General features: G+C 40.6%; 1 protein-coding gene across 1 annotated transcript; it reads left to right on the forward strand.

Moving 5' to 3' along the window:
* The first annotated feature begins 3,473 nt into the window (after positions 1–3,473).
* Positions 3,474–15,846, forward strand: mknk2b (MAPK interacting serine/threonine kinase 2b). The gene is made up of 14 exons (XM_079220755.1): positions 3,474–3,576; positions 4,050–4,262; positions 4,682–4,772; positions 5,029–5,130; positions 5,249–5,346; positions 7,729–7,808; positions 8,014–8,087; positions 8,247–8,351; positions 8,569–8,624; positions 8,839–8,934; positions 12,049–12,243; positions 12,376–12,540; positions 12,638–12,678; positions 12,791–15,846. The coding sequence occupies exons 2-14, from the start codon at positions 4,212–4,214 to the stop codon at positions 13,074–13,076; spliced, it is 1,440 nt and encodes a 479-aa protein (XP_079076881.1). The 5' UTR covers positions 3,474–3,576; positions 4,050–4,211; the 3' UTR covers positions 13,077–15,846.
* Positions 15,847–20,395: the final 4,549 nt, after the last annotated feature.

The raw sequence follows: 20,395 nt of genomic DNA on the forward strand, positions 1-20,395 counted from the left end.
CAATATACAAAAGTATATCTATGAACATAAAACACAACAACGATGACAATGAAATGGAGTTAATAGGGCAAAAAGCTCAGCTGTGTGACTAGAAACAGAATTCAGTTAAAAATCATTCATTTCAAAATGCTGTGTTATGTATGGTTATGCAACAAGAGCACAGTGCAAAAAAAAGAGGTCAAAAGGGTTTCCAGAGCGCAACTGGAACAAAGATAGAATAAAACAAAGGCTGTTGGTAACTTTTTTTGTTTTAAAGGATCGTGCTGAATAATGGATTAATGTCAGTACTCCATATGTTGTCTTTGCACTGTAACTAAAGCAAATATATTTTTACTAATGATTAAGTTTGAGTTTTTTTTCCAGAACTACTCCCGGCTACTTGTTTCGAAGAATTTTGTTCTAGGACGGTTTCTTAGAACGTGTACGCTCAGCACCCTGTGGTACTGCAACCGAGTAAATTATGCAATTTATTGTAACCGTATAAAACGATTGGCTGCTTGCGGCACACTTGTCTTCTTGGCCGTTGACAGTTTTATGTTGATGTGCCAGACATGTGCATTTCATGAATACAATCGTAGTTAAAACAACATTCTTCTTCAAGTGCACAGATGCATGTAGCGTGCATTGCACTGTACTGTTGATCCAGGAATGTTTTTACAAAACATCCGGCTGGTTAGGACTGAAGTTCATTTCATCAACACATTAATCAAAATAATTCCTAGCCATTAACAAAACATTTTTGGTGTAGCTTTTTATGAGACGGTCATATAGCTGGAGGGTTTGACTATTTATATGAGGATAGCAGCATTTATGGTTTATTATTATAATCTTAAACTAAATGATGTCTACTTCTTCAAGGTTTCTGACAGTATCCCACATGTATATATATTCTCTAGCTCTCCATTAAAGCTACATGACGATTACACTGAGAGAAGTATTAAAACACAAAACTATTTGTTATGGCTGCACCATTGTATCAAATAGAAATATTGTACTATACTTTTCTCATTCATGATTTGGTATCTCAGGGACATTTTGGACATCAGGTGTATGAGTTTAAAAAAGTTGTATGAATTTGAACAATGTTTGGATGCACCTCATGAATTTATGCTGACTGGCCCAGCGAGGTTTGCATGGTGAAACATTTGCAGAGCAATTTTGAAATGTGTTGAATTAAATTGCAGTGCAGCTCACTATTCATTAAACAGAAATTAAGCAGATGTACAAATTCACTGAGACAGATAACAACAGCACAATATATTGGTTGAACAAATATATCCACATCTGCAGCTTTATCTCCATACAGCATGAGGATATTGTAGAAGAATAACCTCTGAACAACAGAGTGTATCCTCTGATTGAGTGGCTTTTACATCAGAAGTGAGGTTGTTGTCACCTGAAGTTATTTATGATGGCCTTTCCCTCTTCTTTTTGACCGATAGTCACACAGACGCGCCCCTTGCACTTCGACATGTGATCTTGTTTTCCTACTAAACCTACTCCACCATGTGCTCCTAGCTAGGGATCGTCAGCCAACCACTTGCGTAATGTTTGCTATCATTGGGCTTATGTTTTAGGGGTAGAAGGTGAAAGGAGGAGGAGAGGCAGAAAGCCTCCGGTCACAAGACAGTTGAGTCCTGGAAAACAATCCATACATGGTTTTAACTTGAACACCTTTGATAAACAATACATCACTGATATACAGAGGAAGTCTTTGGACAAGGGATTATGTGCAGTGATAAATAGTTAACAAAACAAATCAAAGAGAACATACTGTACAGTTTGACAACAAAGCACATGGTACAATAAAGTATTTGCACTTATTGGCATTTAATGCTGCATGTAGTCATTTTCTAATATCTGTATTTGACTTTAATTGAGGAGATTTTTGTAAAATAATCAACTAAGTAATAAGAGATGAAGGGTTTTGCCATCTCATGAATGTGCCTCTGTCAAATTATCATTGCCTTTAATCTCTGAAAATACTGCATGGATTTGTCATGTCTGTGGCAATATTGTGTTGGCATTTCACAATTAGCAGATGGGTGAAGAGAGCACACATTTCTACATCATCAGAGTAGATTTCCTTAATTATCACAACTATGAGACATCGTCTGAGCAGCCTCCTGCTTTGTTTGCCTTGTAACACTTCACAAAAGGTGCGCGCTTGTGTGTGTGTGTGTGTGTGTGTGTGTGTGTGTTTTTGGGCAAATAGACGTAATATCTAGCAAAGTTAGTCTGATGAAATCCAAATATTGGAGATTATTTTCTAGTTGCATCAGTGGTGTAAACTATAGTGCACTGAAGTACAGTTTTAGGTACGTTATAGTTCCTTGTTCTTTTTACTCGTCTGCATGTATTTGACAGCTGTAGTTACTGATTATTTTGTATATATGTGTAGGTTTAACACATACAACAAATGATCATCTTATAAAATTGGATGGTCATCAAACTACCCAACCGTAGGTAACACTATAAATGTAACCTTACTTGCCACAACTAAAATATTGCATTCACAGTAATCAGTGCAATCCAGTATTATAACATAAGTGACCTTTCTTTTTGAAACTGGTACATTTTGTACTTCAGTAATATTTATAGTGCAAGACTTTTACTTGTAGAGGCTTATTTTTTTCAGAACCTGAAACTGTGTGTGTGTGTGTGTGTGTGTGTGTGTGTGTGTGTGTGTGTGTGTGTGTGTGTGTGTGTGTGTGTGTGTGTGTGTGTGTGTGTGTGTGTGTGTGTGATACTGAAATACCTTAACAGCTGGGGTCATGCCAATACCCCAGTCCGAGTCCTTATAACACCCATCTGGCCATGGCCATTTATCACATGGGCATAATAATTACATTTAATAAGCTACACATGTACAATGTACCACTTCTTAGACACAGAAAGAGGGAGATGGGTAGTGTATGTCTGCTCATGCTCCTTGTGTAACATATTTTAAGTTAACTTTAGCTTCTTTTTAACGTGGCCTTGGCGTTCAGTGACAGCAGCATAACGTTATTATGATTTTAAACTGGTGGATCTGGTCCGTCTCTCTAGTGCTGACCGTGTTGATGTGAACGTACACGACTTGTCTTTCTTCTATAGATCTTATGGTAAAGCCCATAGAACAAAACAGAGCTGACTGGCTGGGTACCATTTCGTGTGTGTTAGCATCTTTGTTTCCCAGATTTACGGTCAGATATTCGCCCAAGTCGATATTAAACTGTTTAAATGACATATTTAATGAATCAGTGTCTTATTCTACGACTTCTGCACCACGTCGGGCAGCTATTTATGCGTCTGACCTCAAGAAGTGGTAACACTGTTGCAGAAAGACGAAATGGGACCGAGCCGCCATATCCGTTTCCAGAAAGCACGTGACGCCTCCGCTCTGTTGACGCAGTCCTGCGGAGGGAGGAGACAAGGAGGAGTCAGCTGGAGGGGAATAAAAACACCTCCGCTGTTGCTCGATCACCACCTTCCACGCACTCACTATCAGGCAACCCCCTCGACCGTCCTCTGCGGCTTGTGAAGCAGCGGGTCAAACAACGACGCCAACACTGGAGCTATAAAATTAACAACGGGGTGAGTGCAGAAAAAAATAATAGCCACTTGTTTTGACAATTTTAAATTGAACAGTTCTGACGTCAGAGTATTAACTTGACGGTCGCTTAAAGACTGCAGCGGCCTTCCTGCGTTGGTTAGAGCCGTCATTGTTAAACTAAAAACAGCGTGGCTTTCCAATGCATTTTGCTTATCTTACCCAAATGTTAGTATAGTAATGAGTTGTGTGTCTCATCCTCCACACTTGGCTCATGTAAACGGCTGTAGCCGACTTAACGGTTAATAAACATGGCGCTGTAACGGCAGCTAGCTACGTTAGCTGTTGTTGCACCCTGGCTGTTTCTATTGCCGTGTGACAAATGCCAGTCTCCCGTGGTCAGGTTAATTAGGATAGTCATTTATTTAAACGTGGTGAAACTGTGGTGCTGTTATGTACGTTGGTATCCGGTGTGTGGCTTGTAACGCTGCGGTGTGTGTGTGTGTTTTGTCCACAGGGCTCCCGTATGAAACGCCGCAGCAACCTGACCAGCGCAGTGTGATCACTTGCGACTCTCTCTGAAACGACTTTCTGTTTTGGAGAAGTGTAAATTGATTTAAAAAAAAGAACCCCTGCTGCCGCACATCCGCCAAAAATATCATCCCAAATCAACGCAAATATGGTGCAAAATAAGGTCGCCGAAGTCACTGGATTCCACCGCTCTTTCAAGGTGAGTTTGAGATGGTTGAGGATTAACATGCAGAGCTGCCACCATCGTGCCTTTTGGGAAGTCTCTATAATCAGAGTCCTTTTGTCAGCATGTAGGCGAGGACCTCACCTCGCTATATATAAACACATCTGTTGCTCTCCCACGCCTCATGGCTGACAAATATGCTGTGTGGCCTGGTTGCACGTTCAGTAATCGAGTCATGAAAGTAATGAAACGTTATGATGGACTGCTGTCGGCCTTCGCATTACTTGGGAACGTGCGTCAAATATTCACGATTGTTTTAAAAGTTTCCAACTTTCAGTTTTTGGTTTAAGGAGGAGAGATAACAAAAGCTTTTATCAGTTATGACTAACAATACGCTAAATATATAATTGATAAGTTTCTAACTTTAACAAGCACATTTTTAAATCATTCTCTAGGGCCAAAATCCCTTTGAATCTGACGACTTTACCAAAAATGGATCCCATCTTATGGATTCGTCATTTAATTTTGATTCCTCCCCAAGACATGGTGAGTATTTCCACTTAAGTGTTTTGTAATCTGTCACAGCCCTGTCTGTGAAGTTTGTCGATATATTCGACAATGCTTTAGTTACAAGAATTACAGTTTTGAGGCTTTTTTTTTTTTTTTTTTTGTATCATTGTGCTCTTAACTTTGGACAACCTGATTGTCGTTTGCGTTTTGTTTTCCTTTTGGTGCTTTTGTTGACTTTATTTGGATTGTTTTTCGTTAGCACATGATGATGTAGGCCCTCCTATTTTGACAGACATGACCTCCAGCCATCCTATCGACATCCCTGATGCCAAGAAGAGAAACAAGAAGAAAAAGCGTTGCAGGGCAACTGACAGTTTCTCTGGACGATTTGAGGGTAAAAGCTTTTATCTCCAGTATGATTATGTAGGAAAAACAACTTCATTACACATTGTATGGAGAGCTTCTGCCAAATATAGTTGAGTAGTTTCTTAACACCTGCAACTCTGCTACAGATGTCTACAGGCTGCATGAAGAGGTGCTAGGAGAGGGGGCTTATGCCAGAGTGCAAACATGCTTCAACCTCATCACCAACCAAGAGTATGCTGTCAAGGTAAAAAAGCATTTGCTGCATGACCATTTTGTATTTGAAAACATATTTCTGCAAGTCGGTGCTTCTGTCTCACGAGTCTGTGACTGTCGTCGTTGCCACATAGCACTTGCCTGTTGTCGGTGAGTGGTACCATGGCTAGTGATCAATATAGAGCCGTTACATTTCTGAGACCGCGCTTGGTTACATTTGAGATGCGAGTGGAATAATTAAATGCCTTTGCACATAAAGGAGCCCCGTGCCATTATAGGTGGTTGAAGTGCTAAATGTAAGGGAACCCTGCTACAGGATGTGTCGTTAGGTCCATGTTTACTTGTTTCTCTGGTAATTCTTCAGAAATCTTGTTGACAAGAATGATGTTTCTTTTCTCTTTTTTTTCCTTCCACTTTCTAAAGTGGATGTCTGCAGGCTCATCTGTGTTGTGCTACTGCTGAACTCTTTTCTTCTCTTTTTTTTTTTTTTTTTTTTTTTTTTTTTTTTTTTTTTTATTCTGAGAGCGCAACACTAGCTGCTGTTACACACTTCCCCTCAATGTTTTTACAGATGGCCATCCAATCACAGAGCTGGGAGGGATGCACCCACCCCTTTTTTCTTTACTTCTATGGCCTACAGAGGACGCTCGTTGTGAGAACATAATGTACTGGTTACTGTGCCAAAACAAAACCCACAAAGGGCGGAAGGCGGGGCGCTGGGTGAGGGTTGTGACCCAGGGTGTTTACACTGCTTTGTTCTCCTTCTTGCTGAGTAGGTTTTTGTGTCCAACTGGGTTGTGGACTTATGAATACAAGACTTGCCTCTTAGGAACTTCCTTTTCCCCCTGCTTTTTATCTATATATATATATATATATATATATATATATATATATATATATATATATATATATATATATATATATATATATATATATAGCTGATTTCCTCATTTTTGTAACAAAATATTTTAAAGTAGAACTGTGGCCTTTTTCTTTCTGTAAATTCTTGGCCCCCCACCCAAACCCACTAATCCCATATTAGGCATAACAACCAAGCATTTGTTTTTAAACTTCTAATTTATTTCAATTTGCAGTTGAAGTCTGTTACAGTTTGCGAAGAAGTGTTGACGGGTCATTGCTGGTTCCCCATAGGGCAAGTGTCCATATCATGCCGCTTAATATTTCATAGGACTTGGAGCACATATTCGGTCATGAGACTGATCTGTTAGCGTTGTTTACCCTGGGATGGTTTGGTAAATCCCTTGGGGCTTTTCCACTTCTGGGGGAGGAGGCCAGGGGAACGCCAGTGATTGAGGGTCATTTAGGAGTCTGAAGGGGTTACTGCCAGATGTCCTGTCTCTCCCCTCCCCCTCCAGACTGGGGTGAGTTGTATATGTGGGCTTTCTGTGTCGCAATTGCAACAAAAGCTTCGGCGCACCAAGGGTGAGCAGAAGGCTGAAGCTCTTTTTTGCCCACAAATCATTCTCTTTAGAAGTATTATTTCCCAACCCCATGGTTGATTGAACTTGCAGTATGACTTGGTGGCGCCTTGTCTTGCAGCAGGTTGTTGATTCTGATCTTTTTTTTTTTTTATCTGGATAAACAACCATAAAGCTAGTACTTTGATAACTGACTACCCACGTATCGGGTTGACTTTTGTGAGCTATATTTTGAAGTTTCCTATCTGCATGTCATTATCAGCTGATTGGAGGGCTGTTTGTGCAGCTGACTCAGACTGGAACAGTGCAGAGGCTTTGGACTGCTCACAGGCCTCTTGTCTGTCTATCAATCCTAGACACACACGGCATCTCTGGCCCCACTGGGCTTCAATAGCAGCTGTAATCCAACTACCAGGAAGAGAAACATGCACAGCCTCCCATGCAGACAATAACCAACTAGGGCTGGAAAATTCAGGCCTTTTGCTTTGGTGTCAGCAGTCTATCTTTCTGCCTCATGGTGGTTTAGTTCAAGGCAGAACAAAGTTATATTTAGTGATTGTTTTTTTTGTTTATCGTAATAGGGTTTTGGCTTGGCCTGTGATGTTTCAAAGAACACACATGGCTCCTTAAGAGCACTTAAGATTTAAATATGGGTCACACGTGAATGGCTAAATATAGAGATGCCGTGGCTTGTTGCATTCTCATTCTGTTGTCTCTGCTTTGGCAGGCAGCACTGAAAGTAGGTTAAATTATCCTTACATCTGTGTCACAGAGTGGGATAAAGGTAGGAAGGCAAGATAATTCTTGGATTACAGGAGTTAAAGTGTAAACCTTTTTTATAAATGCAGCAACAATGTGGCGGCGCTACATTTTCAGAGTTGTGATCTTCCTACTGCTGTGAAAATATGATGGTCTGACAATTATTTTTTTCAGTGAAATACATTTAGATAAAGTAACTGAATGTTCTGTTGCAGATCATTGAGAAGAGACCGGGTCACAGCCGCAGCCGTGTCTTCCGAGAGGTTGAGATGCTCTATCAGTGCCAGGGCCACAGGTAATGTCTTTTTGTCATGACCAACTAAAGTAATGCAAACTGATAAATGTATAGGGATGGTACCACAGACTGACTGACCCTATTTGTGCTGAATCTTTATTTGGTAGAAACCCCTTAGTCCTCTTACTCCATAGTGCATAAATCAACTTAAATGCTCTCTCTAGATGACTGACAGTGGCTAACAGCGTTCTTCTCTCTTCTGTAGCAATATCCTGGAGCTGGTGGAGTTCTTTGAAGAGGAAGACAAATTCTACCTGGTGTTTGAAAAGCTCAGAGGAGGTTTGTGAATTATAGCTGCTGCAAGATGCCTGCAGATCTGTGTTTATTTTGTATCACTGTAATGCATGTGCACGGTCTCTAGTCTGTGGAAAAGCATTCATTCTATGCCTTTTACTTGCAAATACAGCTAATATGCTCACATTATTTTGCTCCCGTTAGGGTCGATCTTGGCACACATTCATAGGAGACGGCACTTCAGTGAGCAGGAAGCCAGTGTTGTTGTGCAGGACATCGCCAGCGCTCTAGATTTCCTGCATAACAAGGGTAAGGCCACTTTGACAAAATGGCAAAACAAATTATTGCTCCTCATGATCACCAAACATTATACCATCGTTACAGAACATTTTCACATTCTTTCTTCAGACTGACCATGGGACACAAGGCCCCATTTGTTGACATTGGGAGGGAAAAAAAAAATCCCTGCTTGTTTTGAAACTGGCTTTCCTATCTTTTATATATATATATATTTTTTTTTTTTTAGGAATGGCACATAGAGACCTGAAACCTGAAAACATTCTCTGCAAGAGTGCAGACAAGGTGAGTTTTAAATAAACATGTTGGAGCCCAATTGGTTCAAAGGGCAACTAATAAGATGACTAAGTATGATATGGCGCTCTAAAATTATGATGATATGTACCTCGGCAATTGTAAATGTCAGTACAAATCTATGGCCCCACAAGTAGATATTTTACACAAATTATATGAATTTATCCAAATGTAGATTTATTTGAATGATTCTAATCTCTGTCAGATTTCCCCGGTCAAGATCTGTGACTTTGACCTGGGCAGTGGGATCAAGCTGAACAGCGACAGCTCACCCATCTCCACCCCTGAGCTCCTCACTCCTGTAAGTCCACCTGCATATTGTGCTTGTCTTGTTTGCCAAACAGTTGCAGTACTTTTATAAATGGGACAGTGCTATGGAAGGGAAACTAATACAATTACACACAATGTAAGCGTATAGCTAAGACGGTAGCGTCGGGTTGTAAAACCATGCCTTATCAAGTCCAACTGGCTGCTTGCCTATTGGGCACTCTTCAGTGGTGTTAACTGCAGGCAGCTCACTGATTGGGAGAGGGAAAGTGTTGTGAGGTTAAGGTAGTTCAGTGTTGGGCACCTTTTATCTAAAAGATGATGGATTGCCTCCTGAGTGGAGCCTCCAATCTGGCAGCTTTTACCTTCAGTCTACCTCCCTTATCATCAGCAACACTGAGACTTGTAACCCTCAGTTAAACGTCAACATCCTCTTGCTTATTACTTATCAGTTGCAAATATTGAGGCCCATGAGTTTAGAGGTTATGATTGTTTAGCTCTTCTGCTGTCGTCACAAAGCAAATGCTGCCCAGAAAAGTGGGACCCTTGCAAACTCGGAGGGGGGTGGTAAAGTTGAACTGGCAACATTTCTATGAGTCAACACACGCACTGTCTGGGGGAGGGGGGGTGATAGATGGACCACAGCAGGTGAAGGATCGTAGTTTAGCCTGCAGGAATGTATGGGGGGGAGGTTTCTACATTGGTAACTTCAGCTTTTAGCAGAACTAATAAAGCCCATGGACTATTTGATCGAGCGTTTTGTAGGTCTCATGTGTTCAGTCTACAGACTTTGATGTTGGGCCTGAATGATCTCCTGTGTTTGGTGCAGATGGATCCATCGACTACTTTACTATTTCATCCTGAAGTTTTGTTGAACAAGACTTCCAGTGAAAAGTTGACGCCTCAGGACGGTGCATAATGTGATACCCTTGAAGGCTGCAGGGAACACATTGTGACTCGTACAAGGCCATGTCCTGTGGCATGAAGTTGCAACAAAACCAAAACGCACCCAACTTTTTTTTTTTTTTCTTTTTTTTTCTCCCTGTGGTATGAGAGAAAAACATCCACCCTCTCTTTCTGCTCAGTCTCCACCCAGTGGCCCCAACCACGCTTGTGCTTGTCTGCGCTTTCTTTATGCTCGTTATACAAAGGCATGTTCTAGAAATGTTAGTCTTTCCTCTATACCTAGCAACTGGGATGTTATTGGCTAGACCTGTGGGAGGGGGAGGGTAACTGGGCGGGACAAATGCTAGTCTGCTCATGCGCTGTGGCTTGTTTTCTATGCCCTGATCACAGGAACTATGTCATCTGATTTTCATCTCACTATTGCCCCACTCCACTGCCCACATTCTTACAGTTGCTGTTGCACAACATGGCTTGCTTTTCCGTGCGTTTATGTCCTGATCCAAGTGAATGTGTTAAATCAACTATCTAGGGGCTGTTTTTAAAACCTAGAGGTTTACTGTGGATGTGTGCTCTCTAGTACACTGGGAAGAAAAGAGGGCCCTTTCTAGGAAAAAGCTAATTTTAGTTTACTGGGAACTCTGCACAAGTAACTACCAGTTTGCTCGGCATGAAATAAATCTGACTGCACAAATGTCAACGCTCATGTGCAGCAGTTGGAAACTGGGCTGACCTGCAACACGAAGAAACTACATACAAGCTGCTTGGACAGTTAAAAGAAATCAAGGGACTGCCTCTCACAGATTTAGGTGCAGCTGCATGACGACGTAACAAGTCTTCTTCCTCTAAACCTCATCAGATAATCCTGTAGTTTACAAATGGCAGAGGCGTGTGGTGTCAGTATGGCCTGACTAGTCACATGGTTTTAGGAAAGCCCCAGGTTGCGATGCCAACAAATTCTGTGGCCGCAGCAGCAGCTGATGAGCAGCTATGCATGAAAGTTTGAGGATGAGACTAATGCAAGTTTAGACGGTGTTTGAACAGGAAGGACAAATGTTAGATTGCTGTTATTGCCCCCACTTCGGCTCTTATTACTGGCAGTCCTGGACTGGCTATCTTTACCCGGTCTTGTCTATTTAATTTGGATGGCTCTGAAACAAGATTAGCCTCGATTGCTGTTCTTTGTTCAGCACAGCTATTGCATTGCCCTTCAGTTGTGGGGCACCTTGGTAGGCAAAAATATTCTTTTGTGCCGGTCTTATTTCTGTGGCAGCTGCATTTGGCCTGAATCCTGGGGTCTTCTCTGTGGGGCAGTTGCCCCAGACATGATGATGTTGATGGTGGGGGTTGTTTTTTTCTTCCCTGACAGAAGCAGCTTTGTCTGAGATGAGATTCCTGTGCAGCACATTTCATTACATAAGGGTCCAGAGAGGTGGTGGAGGAGGAGTTAGGAGACAGCTGGGATATGGTACTAGGGCACAATAGATGCCTGCTCAATGTAAACCTGCTCGCCCACAGAGGAAGGTCCACAGATGGAGTCTGTCTATATTTAGGACATCCTCCATAAACCTCAAATAATCCAAACTCAGGACATTTTCATATGAATATAAAAGCTATTGTTGATTAAGGTATATGCTTGATATAAGGCAACAATGAGATTTGCATCCTGCTCCCTTTTCCTGCTCTTAAAGTATTAAACGGCATTGGGTGTTTGTCTTTGTTACGTAACAGACGAGGGCTCAGCCCAGTCTCTGGCTCCACAGGACAACCAATCCTCTTTTCCCTGCTCAGTGTTTGGCCTAATTTCTTTCTTAGCTACATAACAAGGTACCGTCAGCGCTGAGCCAACCCTTGCCCTCAGCCTAGTCTGCCTGGTGCGTGTACAGCTGGATGGTCAAAGCAGTGAGTCACTGCTGCTGCCTGTGCACACCAACCTGCTTCCTTATAGTGTAGCCCTCCCTCTCTACCCTTAATATGTAATTGTACATGATGTTCCTACTTGGGTTTCCTTTAACGCATTGAGAAAAGCTGTATAGCACAATTTTAAATGAATCCCTTACTGCACATGTGACTGTCACAGTCCCCCTCCCGCCATACAGCCCAAGAGAAGGCACTAAGCTTTGACACTTGCAACCACGAGGCATCAGCTGAACGAAAGAATGTGGGCCGCAGCCCCTGCTATAGTTACAGCGTTCTGCTTTTCATCATCCCTGGGGCTAACAGACTTTTCTGGTTGGTTTCACAGTGTGGATCAGCAGAGTACATGGCACCGGAGGTGGTTGAGGCCTTCAGTGAGGAGGCCACAATTTACGACAAGCGCTGTGACCTGTGGAGCCTTGGAGTCATCCTTTACATCATGCTGAGTGGCTATCCACCCTTTGTAGGCCGCTGTGGAGGTGGCTGTGGCTGGGAATTAGGGGAGCCCTGCCACACCTGCCAGGTAAGAATTTGACACATAATTCAGCCCTCGGTTTTCCTCTGGCCGTTTTATAAGGCATTAGTGTAACTTAAACAACGCATCTTCTCCACCCAGGTTAAAGTAACTGGTACATGTTTTAATGTCCATTTCTAGAACACACTGTTTGAGAGTATCCAGGAAGGAAAATATGAGTTTCCAGAGAAAGAATGGGCTCACATCTCCTCAAGTGCCAAAGAACTAATATCCAAACTTCTGGTTCGGGATGCCAAAAACCGCATGAGTGCCAGCCAGGTGCTGCAGCATATTTGGGTCCAGGGGGTAAGTCAAAAATCATCTTCTGCATGTCTTTTACAGACACTTCATGTTTAGGGTTAGTAAGTACTTAAGTTTTAACTCTTCGTTTAATTTTATTCAGGGTGCATCTGACACTTTACCAACATCCATCCTGCATCAAAGGTGAGAACACTTTAGTTACAGCTGGAACGGACTGTATTCCTTTGTATACTTGACCTAAAATGTTTTAACCTTATAATTTAATAACCATTTTTTGTGTCTGCTCTTCCATTAGAACCAGCCATGCCAGGGATCTGACATTCTTCGCTGACAAGGCCATGGCTGTGAATCGGCAGCTGGCTGAACAAGATGACATCGAGGACCAGCAGCAGCAGGAAGTCCCGTTTGTTGTTACCGCTACTGGCTCCTCTGTGCGCCTCTCTCTTCTTTCCAACTCCAAGCTGGCCAAGCGCAGGCAGCAAATCAGCCAGCAAAACAGCCAGCTCAAGGGAGGTCCCGTCTCTGCTGCAGAGCTTCGTCAGCTCTTGGCCCCTCTCGTTATTGTGGGAGACTGTGCCTGAAATTGTCAATCGTGACCTCCGACCTTCCGTTAAGATAAAAGTCCAGATCTAGGACTATCCCGAGACTTTCTCCCCAATCCCGGCCCCCCTCTCTCACTCTAGTTGGCCTTGGTTCCTCTGCCATTCAGGCTCTCTTGCCTCACTGTAAAGGGAGGTGCTGCTTGCAGACCTTCCTCTAAATGCCTTCTGCCCTTCTGCAGCACTTCTGAAGCACATCAGCCCAAGGCCTGCACATAGCAAACACACATGTGCATGTCAAGGTTGGGGAGGAGGGTCAGTTTATGATTTTGGAGAGATGTTTTGTAAGTTATGTTCTCTTTTTCTCATAAAACTCAGTTTAGAAGAAAGCCGAACACTTATCTTCTAAAGTAAGCTCAGACACCAAAGGACAACCTGTTGTGCTGCTCCCACGTTACAACTGGATCCACTGTGAATTAAGTTATCTGGAATGTTTTCTTTGCCTGTATGTGCATGCAATGGCCCATCTGCACATAGGTACAAGCTTATGCAATATGCCAAGATGAAGGCTGTCCCTGTCTAAAGGGATTCAGTATAAGGGGTTGGGATGCTGTCCGTGCCTGGTGCGGTCCATTAATATGGCTGGGGACTTCAAAGCGTTTTGTCTCCATTAAGATAAATTCCTCAACACTGAGCCTCCTCTGGATATAATTGAGAAACACACTTGCTCATCTAGCTTGGTGGCCACGCACTTAATGCTCCGAGAGCAAAGAATGTCTGTACCCAGCCATGACATACTATTGCACCCATTCATACAGTATCACGTGAACATATATGCCAAATTATCTGTGGCTACATCTTTTGGTGTTTGAGACCATCAGTCAAGTTCAATGGCATTGAATTAAGCTATTTAACTTATGATGCATGGCCACCTCAAAACTAGACTTCGGAGCTAGCTCTGAAGTATATCTGGTATGTTGTATGCAAGTTTAATGTTAAATGGCTAGGCAAGTGAAATTGGGTCTGTTACTTTCATTGTAAACAATTCATGAAATGTCACCATGCCAAAACCAAACTCTTTTTTTTTTTTTTTTTTTTTCTTTCCAAAAATGTTTTTTTCTACAAATCAATTAATGCATTACATTTAGCCTTGATTATTTTGACAGTAAAGGTTTAAACTCCTTTCAGGGGTTTGAAAAGGCAATTTTGGCCAATGTGACCATGTGTCGTTTCTTGATCATTATCTCCCCCAAAGATTCTGTTGGTTTGAGACACTTTTCAAAATATTAAATTCTCATTACAAAATAAGCAGTTGAAATTTTTCGAAAAAGAAACCTAAAAAGGAAAAACATTCCACAAAAAGAAACTAGAAAAAGTCTTCCACAGACATGTAGCTGTATTAAGTTTACTTTATTTTTCAGGTTTGAAAACTGTCATTGTGCCACACTGATTCTTTTTATTTTCTCCTTTTTTGTATGGCTGTTAATAAGCTCTTATTTTCTATATGGTGGTTTTATTTCATGCAGGTGTTGTTTAGTTCAGGTGAAACACCGGATGTTTTCCTTGTCTTTTTTAAAAATTCAAGTATGTGGCGTAGAAGGTGATATGGAAAGAGTTTGTTTAGTTGATCTGGAGCGTTCATGCCCAGTGAAAGAAAGTTTAAGTTTTAATTATTTTATTTTTTTCCTTATGTGCAAGAGTTGGCTATCTTTTTATTTTAAATTCACATTAAGTTGAAGCTCATTCTGTAGTTGACAGGAAATGGACAGATGATGAGGTCTTGCCACACTAGCCATTTCACCGAAGAGGGTTCAAGTCATGACATTGAACATGCGATCATCACCGAGCAGTGAGTGGGGACTTCTGATTGTCCATGTCCTGTTGCCGGCAATGCAGCAACGGTACTCTGGAAATTGCTCTCTTGGTGTCATTATGCTGATAAAAGGACACTGTAATAGTTCTAAAAACTTTTCTAAAGATGCATCGTTATGGGATTTTTATGTCTTATAATAAGACTTACTTGAATTTGTGTACGCAGCTGTTTCTTCTCCATTTGGGAAACTGCTTTGCTATCGGTAATCTCAAAGCATTAAGCTGATGATCAAGGCAATCTTGGGGTTTTGAAAATACCTACAGTTCAGTGTTCTGCTTTTTTTTTTTTTTTCTCTCCCCCGTTGAGCATCGAACGAGTCAGTCCCTACTTTTTTGATAGGGTTGGATACTCGAATGCACAGATTTTGGCCATACTCTTTAATATCCTGAATGGTATCAGAGTTTCTTTGGTCATGACCATTTCTACTTGTGTCAAATGGCAGTAGCTTTTTGGACTGCCTTTTATTGGGGGGTGAGGGGGACAAAGTTATATCCTTAAGCCTCGCGATTTTTATATTGTACGGAAGTGTTAAAATCCAGTCATTCAAATGGACAGTCCATCATCAACCTCCCCATGATTTGAATGTAGCCCACAGGCAAAAGCATTTCCAATCCAGCAACATTGATCAAATGTTTTATAAGTGGTTCATTTCATGAACATGGTGTGGGGTCATTCTGTCTATGCTGATTCAGTCCTTAATTCTTTATTTTCAATGAAGAAAGTAGATTTTAATGCTGTCTGAATCACCCCAAACCCATTGTCTTCATGGGAAGAAATTAAAATAAATACATCCTTTAAATACAAATATTTTTGATTTTAAAATAAGCACTTTACTGTACCATGTGAATGATTGCAGTTCACTCAAGGCAACCTGACAGTTGCAGAATTTTGTATTGTTTTTCTAAAAAAAGAAAATGCAATAAAATGCTTTGAACTACACTTGTCTGCTTGTTGTGCTGTCTTTAAAGAGCTCAAGTGAGAACTTTCCCTCGTCTGATCTCTCCTGTATTTCTAGTTTCATATTAACTAGCAGTCTTATCTATCGGCCAAGGTTGAGGGCATTTCATCTGATTCGGTGCTGTAAATCCCCTAATCAGTAACACTGCCTCTGTGCCATGTCCTTGGCTGTTGGTAAATATGAGCTCACTTGTCTCCTCACAATGTGAAGGTGTTTTCACCTTGATAGTCATGAGCTGAGCTGCTGGGGGTGGCACTGTTCACAGCTGCACAGGCCTGATCCGACAAGACTGATGCAACCTGCTGCAAGAGCTGCAGCTCCTGTGTGTCACCTCACGACTGCCTGGGAATACATGACTTCTGCTGACTTAGCTAAATTCCAGTGTCATTTCAACACTGCTTCATGTCAGGAAGTGCATCCCTGTGGTTAAAAATTAAATCAAATCTGCTGTATCAACTAAAATTCCTGAAGAAACATTGCTGATCTTTTATGTAACTAAACAAGCAGTTGATTAAGTAAATGAGCAATGAAAAGCATAATACAAAAACGACCAGGAGACCAATTGGCACAAATTGAGAATTCTTTTAATTAGTTTATAAATTCATCTTTTAGTCTAGTCAATATAAAACAAACCAAGTCTACTAAAAAAAAAACAATGTCCATTTTCAAATAAATGAAAACATAGCAAATCCTCAGTGTAGCAGCAACTCACATAGCTAGCATTTGCATGTGATTAAAATATGTATCAATTAAACAGACTTTCAGCTCAACTAATATTTTACCACAGTGAACACATTGATTTTTAGGTGTCATTATTACCATTACATTTGTGTTTTGCTGCTACACAAACAGCCTGTCTATTGCATAACTTCTATTTCAACATTGCAAACGTCACAAGGCAGGAGGAAATTAAATGATGCAACTACAGAGGATTTTCTGTACAGAGGACACGAGTGATGGAGTAACTTCACATGAGTTTGTCTCCCTCTAGCGGAGACTTCTCACACCTGCACCACACTGCAAAGAGTAAGTTAAACATATGCTTTGGTTATATTTAAAACTATTTTATGAAGATAGAGTTTCTGACCAACACTTACAAAGAGAAGTTTGAACACACCAAACAGTACATAGGGGAGGAACAGATAAACCTTGTGAGAGCCACAGATCATGAGATTTAAAGTCATGGGATTCAAATCTTCTTCGATCAGAAGACGTTAGAGTGAAATCTATTTATGCACCGCGTATGAAGAAAGTAAATTATAAGATGGGGATCTTCTGACTCAGTGCTGTTTGAAATTCAAAAATCATACTTGTATAATTTGGTACAGATTGTAATGCGATTAACGTTTCTCATTTTTAAACTATTTGCTTTTACTGCTGACCTTTTTAATTTGTCCCTGATGTTAGAAAAGTGCAAAACAAAATAAATGAATATTATTATGTGATGTACTGATAGGGATACCAATACAAATCACAGTACCAGGAAACGTTACAAAGTTAGCACATTTTAAAAAGGAAATATTACTTTAATTTCTGTCTTGGTGACAGACCCCATTCCATCACCACTACCAACCCCTCTCCCACACTAATACCAGACCAGTATGTATGTATGTATGTATGTATGTATGTATGTATATATACATATATATCTTCATTATATTAACCACGACATTGCGCTGCACCTTAACTGCTTCTCTTTTGCACTCTGGACAGATGCAAACTCCATTTCGTTGTCATAGTACTATGTGCAATGACAATAAAGTTGAATCTGAATCTTGGTTTTAGCTAAATATCTTTCAGGAGTAGTGGAGACTGTTCAGCTGCTGCTTCATTGTCTCAGAGGATGCTTTGCTCAACGTGTCCTGAAGCCTCAAGTAGAATACCCAGTGTGAGTTTACAGTCTCAGTGGTAGGTTTAACATTTCTGTGAACTTTCTTGGAGAAATTATTAAATTATTGCAATGCCACATCTCAATCCAGTAATGACAAGTGAAGTAATTAAGCGTTGCAGTTACCTGGTCTTTCTTTTCACAAGATCAATACTCCCAACAGTCACCTGAGAGGAACAGTAAAGTGTGCATGCACTGAGGCTGCCAACATGCCTGCAGCAGGATCTTCTCACAGCAGGACCAACACAGGTGTCACTAACGATGGCTCCTTCTAGTCCAGTGTGCCAGCCTGAAGGAGCATTTATTCGATCATTTACACCTGTGGTTTTCCTCATGTGTGACACGTCAACGTTAGAAGATGTTTTAATTAAATGGACCCTGTGTTTTAATTAATGGGTTAGCAGTGTTTTCTGTTTTCTTATTATTCAGTCTGCTTTTCCATTCGAGATCAAAACTTCCAACGTCAAACATTTAGCTAAATGTGCAAGGTGTATTCAATCTTTAAAAAACGTGTGACACTAAATTCTCTAAAGATATGTTTATTTATTTATTTTTTATCTCTGCAACAAGATTATTATTTTATCTAAAATGGTATTTTGACACACATTTCACTTTAACAAATATTATCTAATATAATGTATAAATTGCATTGGGCCATCTTACTACTTTGAAATGTTTTTGTATTAATTGTGCAAACGTATTGGTGTTCTATTGTGGAAAAGGACCAGAATCAACAAACAGGTCACACAAATCAAGCTTAATTAAATTAAAATGTTTTAATTTTGCGCTAATAGCAGAAAAAAAGCAGAGATTATCCAAAGGACCAAACTTATATATCAGGGGTTAATAAAAATAGTTTTGAGTGCAATCATTTTAGATAATTCTTGTTTTTAAACAATTTAACAAGAGTTTAAAAGAGCATTATTTGGTATACAATTCAATACTTGTGTCTAAAAACATGTTTTCATTAAACATTTAACTATGCAATTGATGCCTTGATATAAAATACAACTTTTCTGAGGCGTGGAGTTGACTTTTGAAGACAAGACTGGCTGAGAGAGGGCCAATCATGACGTCACTGAGTGCAGCACACCTGAGAGTCATAATGATCAGGACTGGGATCACATGGTCTGTCTGTAATGCATAAAAAGCCTGAGCATGAGTTAGGCTGAAGTGTGATAGTCGAGCTGGAGGTGGGTATTGTGGAGCATTTGGAAGCAGTTGTAGAGTTTAGCGAAATGTTTTCTTTTTCTAACCCCTAAGGACATCAACAAAGGAGATAAGGAACAAAAGAGATACGTTTTGTTGAATGGATAAATACAAGTGGTAAAGTTTTAATTATTTTCCCTATTAACTATATATGTTATGCTTCTTTCAAGTCAAAGCATTTAAAAATATTAACCAATGTGTTCTTAATTTCTAGACTCCACATGTGGAAGCTTTTTTTTTTTTTTTTTTTTTTTTTTTAGGAATTGTCTTTCATTTTCCGCTGTTTAGCGAGTTGAGACAACCATTATATGTTATATATTGAAATTCTCTGCAATCAAAGGCAAGTTTCCTTAAGTGAAAAATGTCTTTATTTTAAGAAATGGATGTTTTCCACAGCAGATGTTTTGACTTGTAAATGTGAGGAAAAGCAAAACTGACTTTTTGAAATTGTCATATCACTATTTTACTTTACAATTTTGCAAGATCTCAACATGATTGTGTTTTTGTCTCATTGCTTCTCTGCATGTTTGTCAAATTTGCTCTAATCTGTATTGTTGCACGGCTACATGACATGTTAGAGTAGTCTTTGATGCTGTCTTTATGATGTCTTGTCCTCAGGCTGTACATTTTCAACCATCACCTTGCTGGTTATGAAACAACTTGCTGAGGAACAGTTGAAAATTGGCCATCTGGCTTACAATGGAAGATTTACAGAGATGTTATATAAATGTCCTTTTGTAAATGAAGGAAACCTTAACGTGGGCCTCCCTTGAGTAGCATGCAGTCTCTGTAATGTTAATAAACACCAGGGTTTTTTCCTACTGACATGACAAATGTTTGCTGTGAAAAATGTCCAGGCCTCCTGTCAGAATATGCGAGTATCCTCAGCCCTTCATCATTTCGGGCCATTTAATAACTTCAACCCCTTCCACGGATTCTTGTGAAATAAAAATGTTGAAAACGTGTCCTTATTTGGCAAAGTTGACTGAGCCTTGACTCTTTAGAAACCGTTTCACAATGTGGTGCCATCATGACGTGTCTGGCAATGCGAGCACTGAGCTAATGGTTAGCAGGTTAGAGGTTCAGCAAGGGAGAGAACAGAATAAAGTGAAGGCACATTCATTAACTATGAAAAGGTATCTACATCGCATTAAGAGTTATTTGCTTGGAAGTCTAACTTATTACATTTATTTGGCTAACTTTATTGGCGGCTCGGGAGCCACTTGAGTCGACTAACGTTACATTTGTGTCCGGGACGTTTGCGTTCCGTGACGTCAGGCAGGGCGACGAGTGTGAATTCTCGCGAGAGTTCACGTCTCCAACCAATCCAACATGGCGCCGTAGAGACGTTGTTATTGTTCTGTCGCCTCTTCAAGCTCCTGCTGTACGACAAAAACTACATGGAAAAACGGCCGAGCGTGTTCATGCGGGCA

Source organism: Taurulus bubalis (genome assembly GCF_910589615.1).
Source record: "Taurulus bubalis genome assembly, chromosome: 7".
In the NCBI taxonomy this organism is placed as follows: Eukaryota; Metazoa; Chordata; class Actinopteri; order Perciformes; family Cottidae; genus Taurulus; species Taurulus bubalis.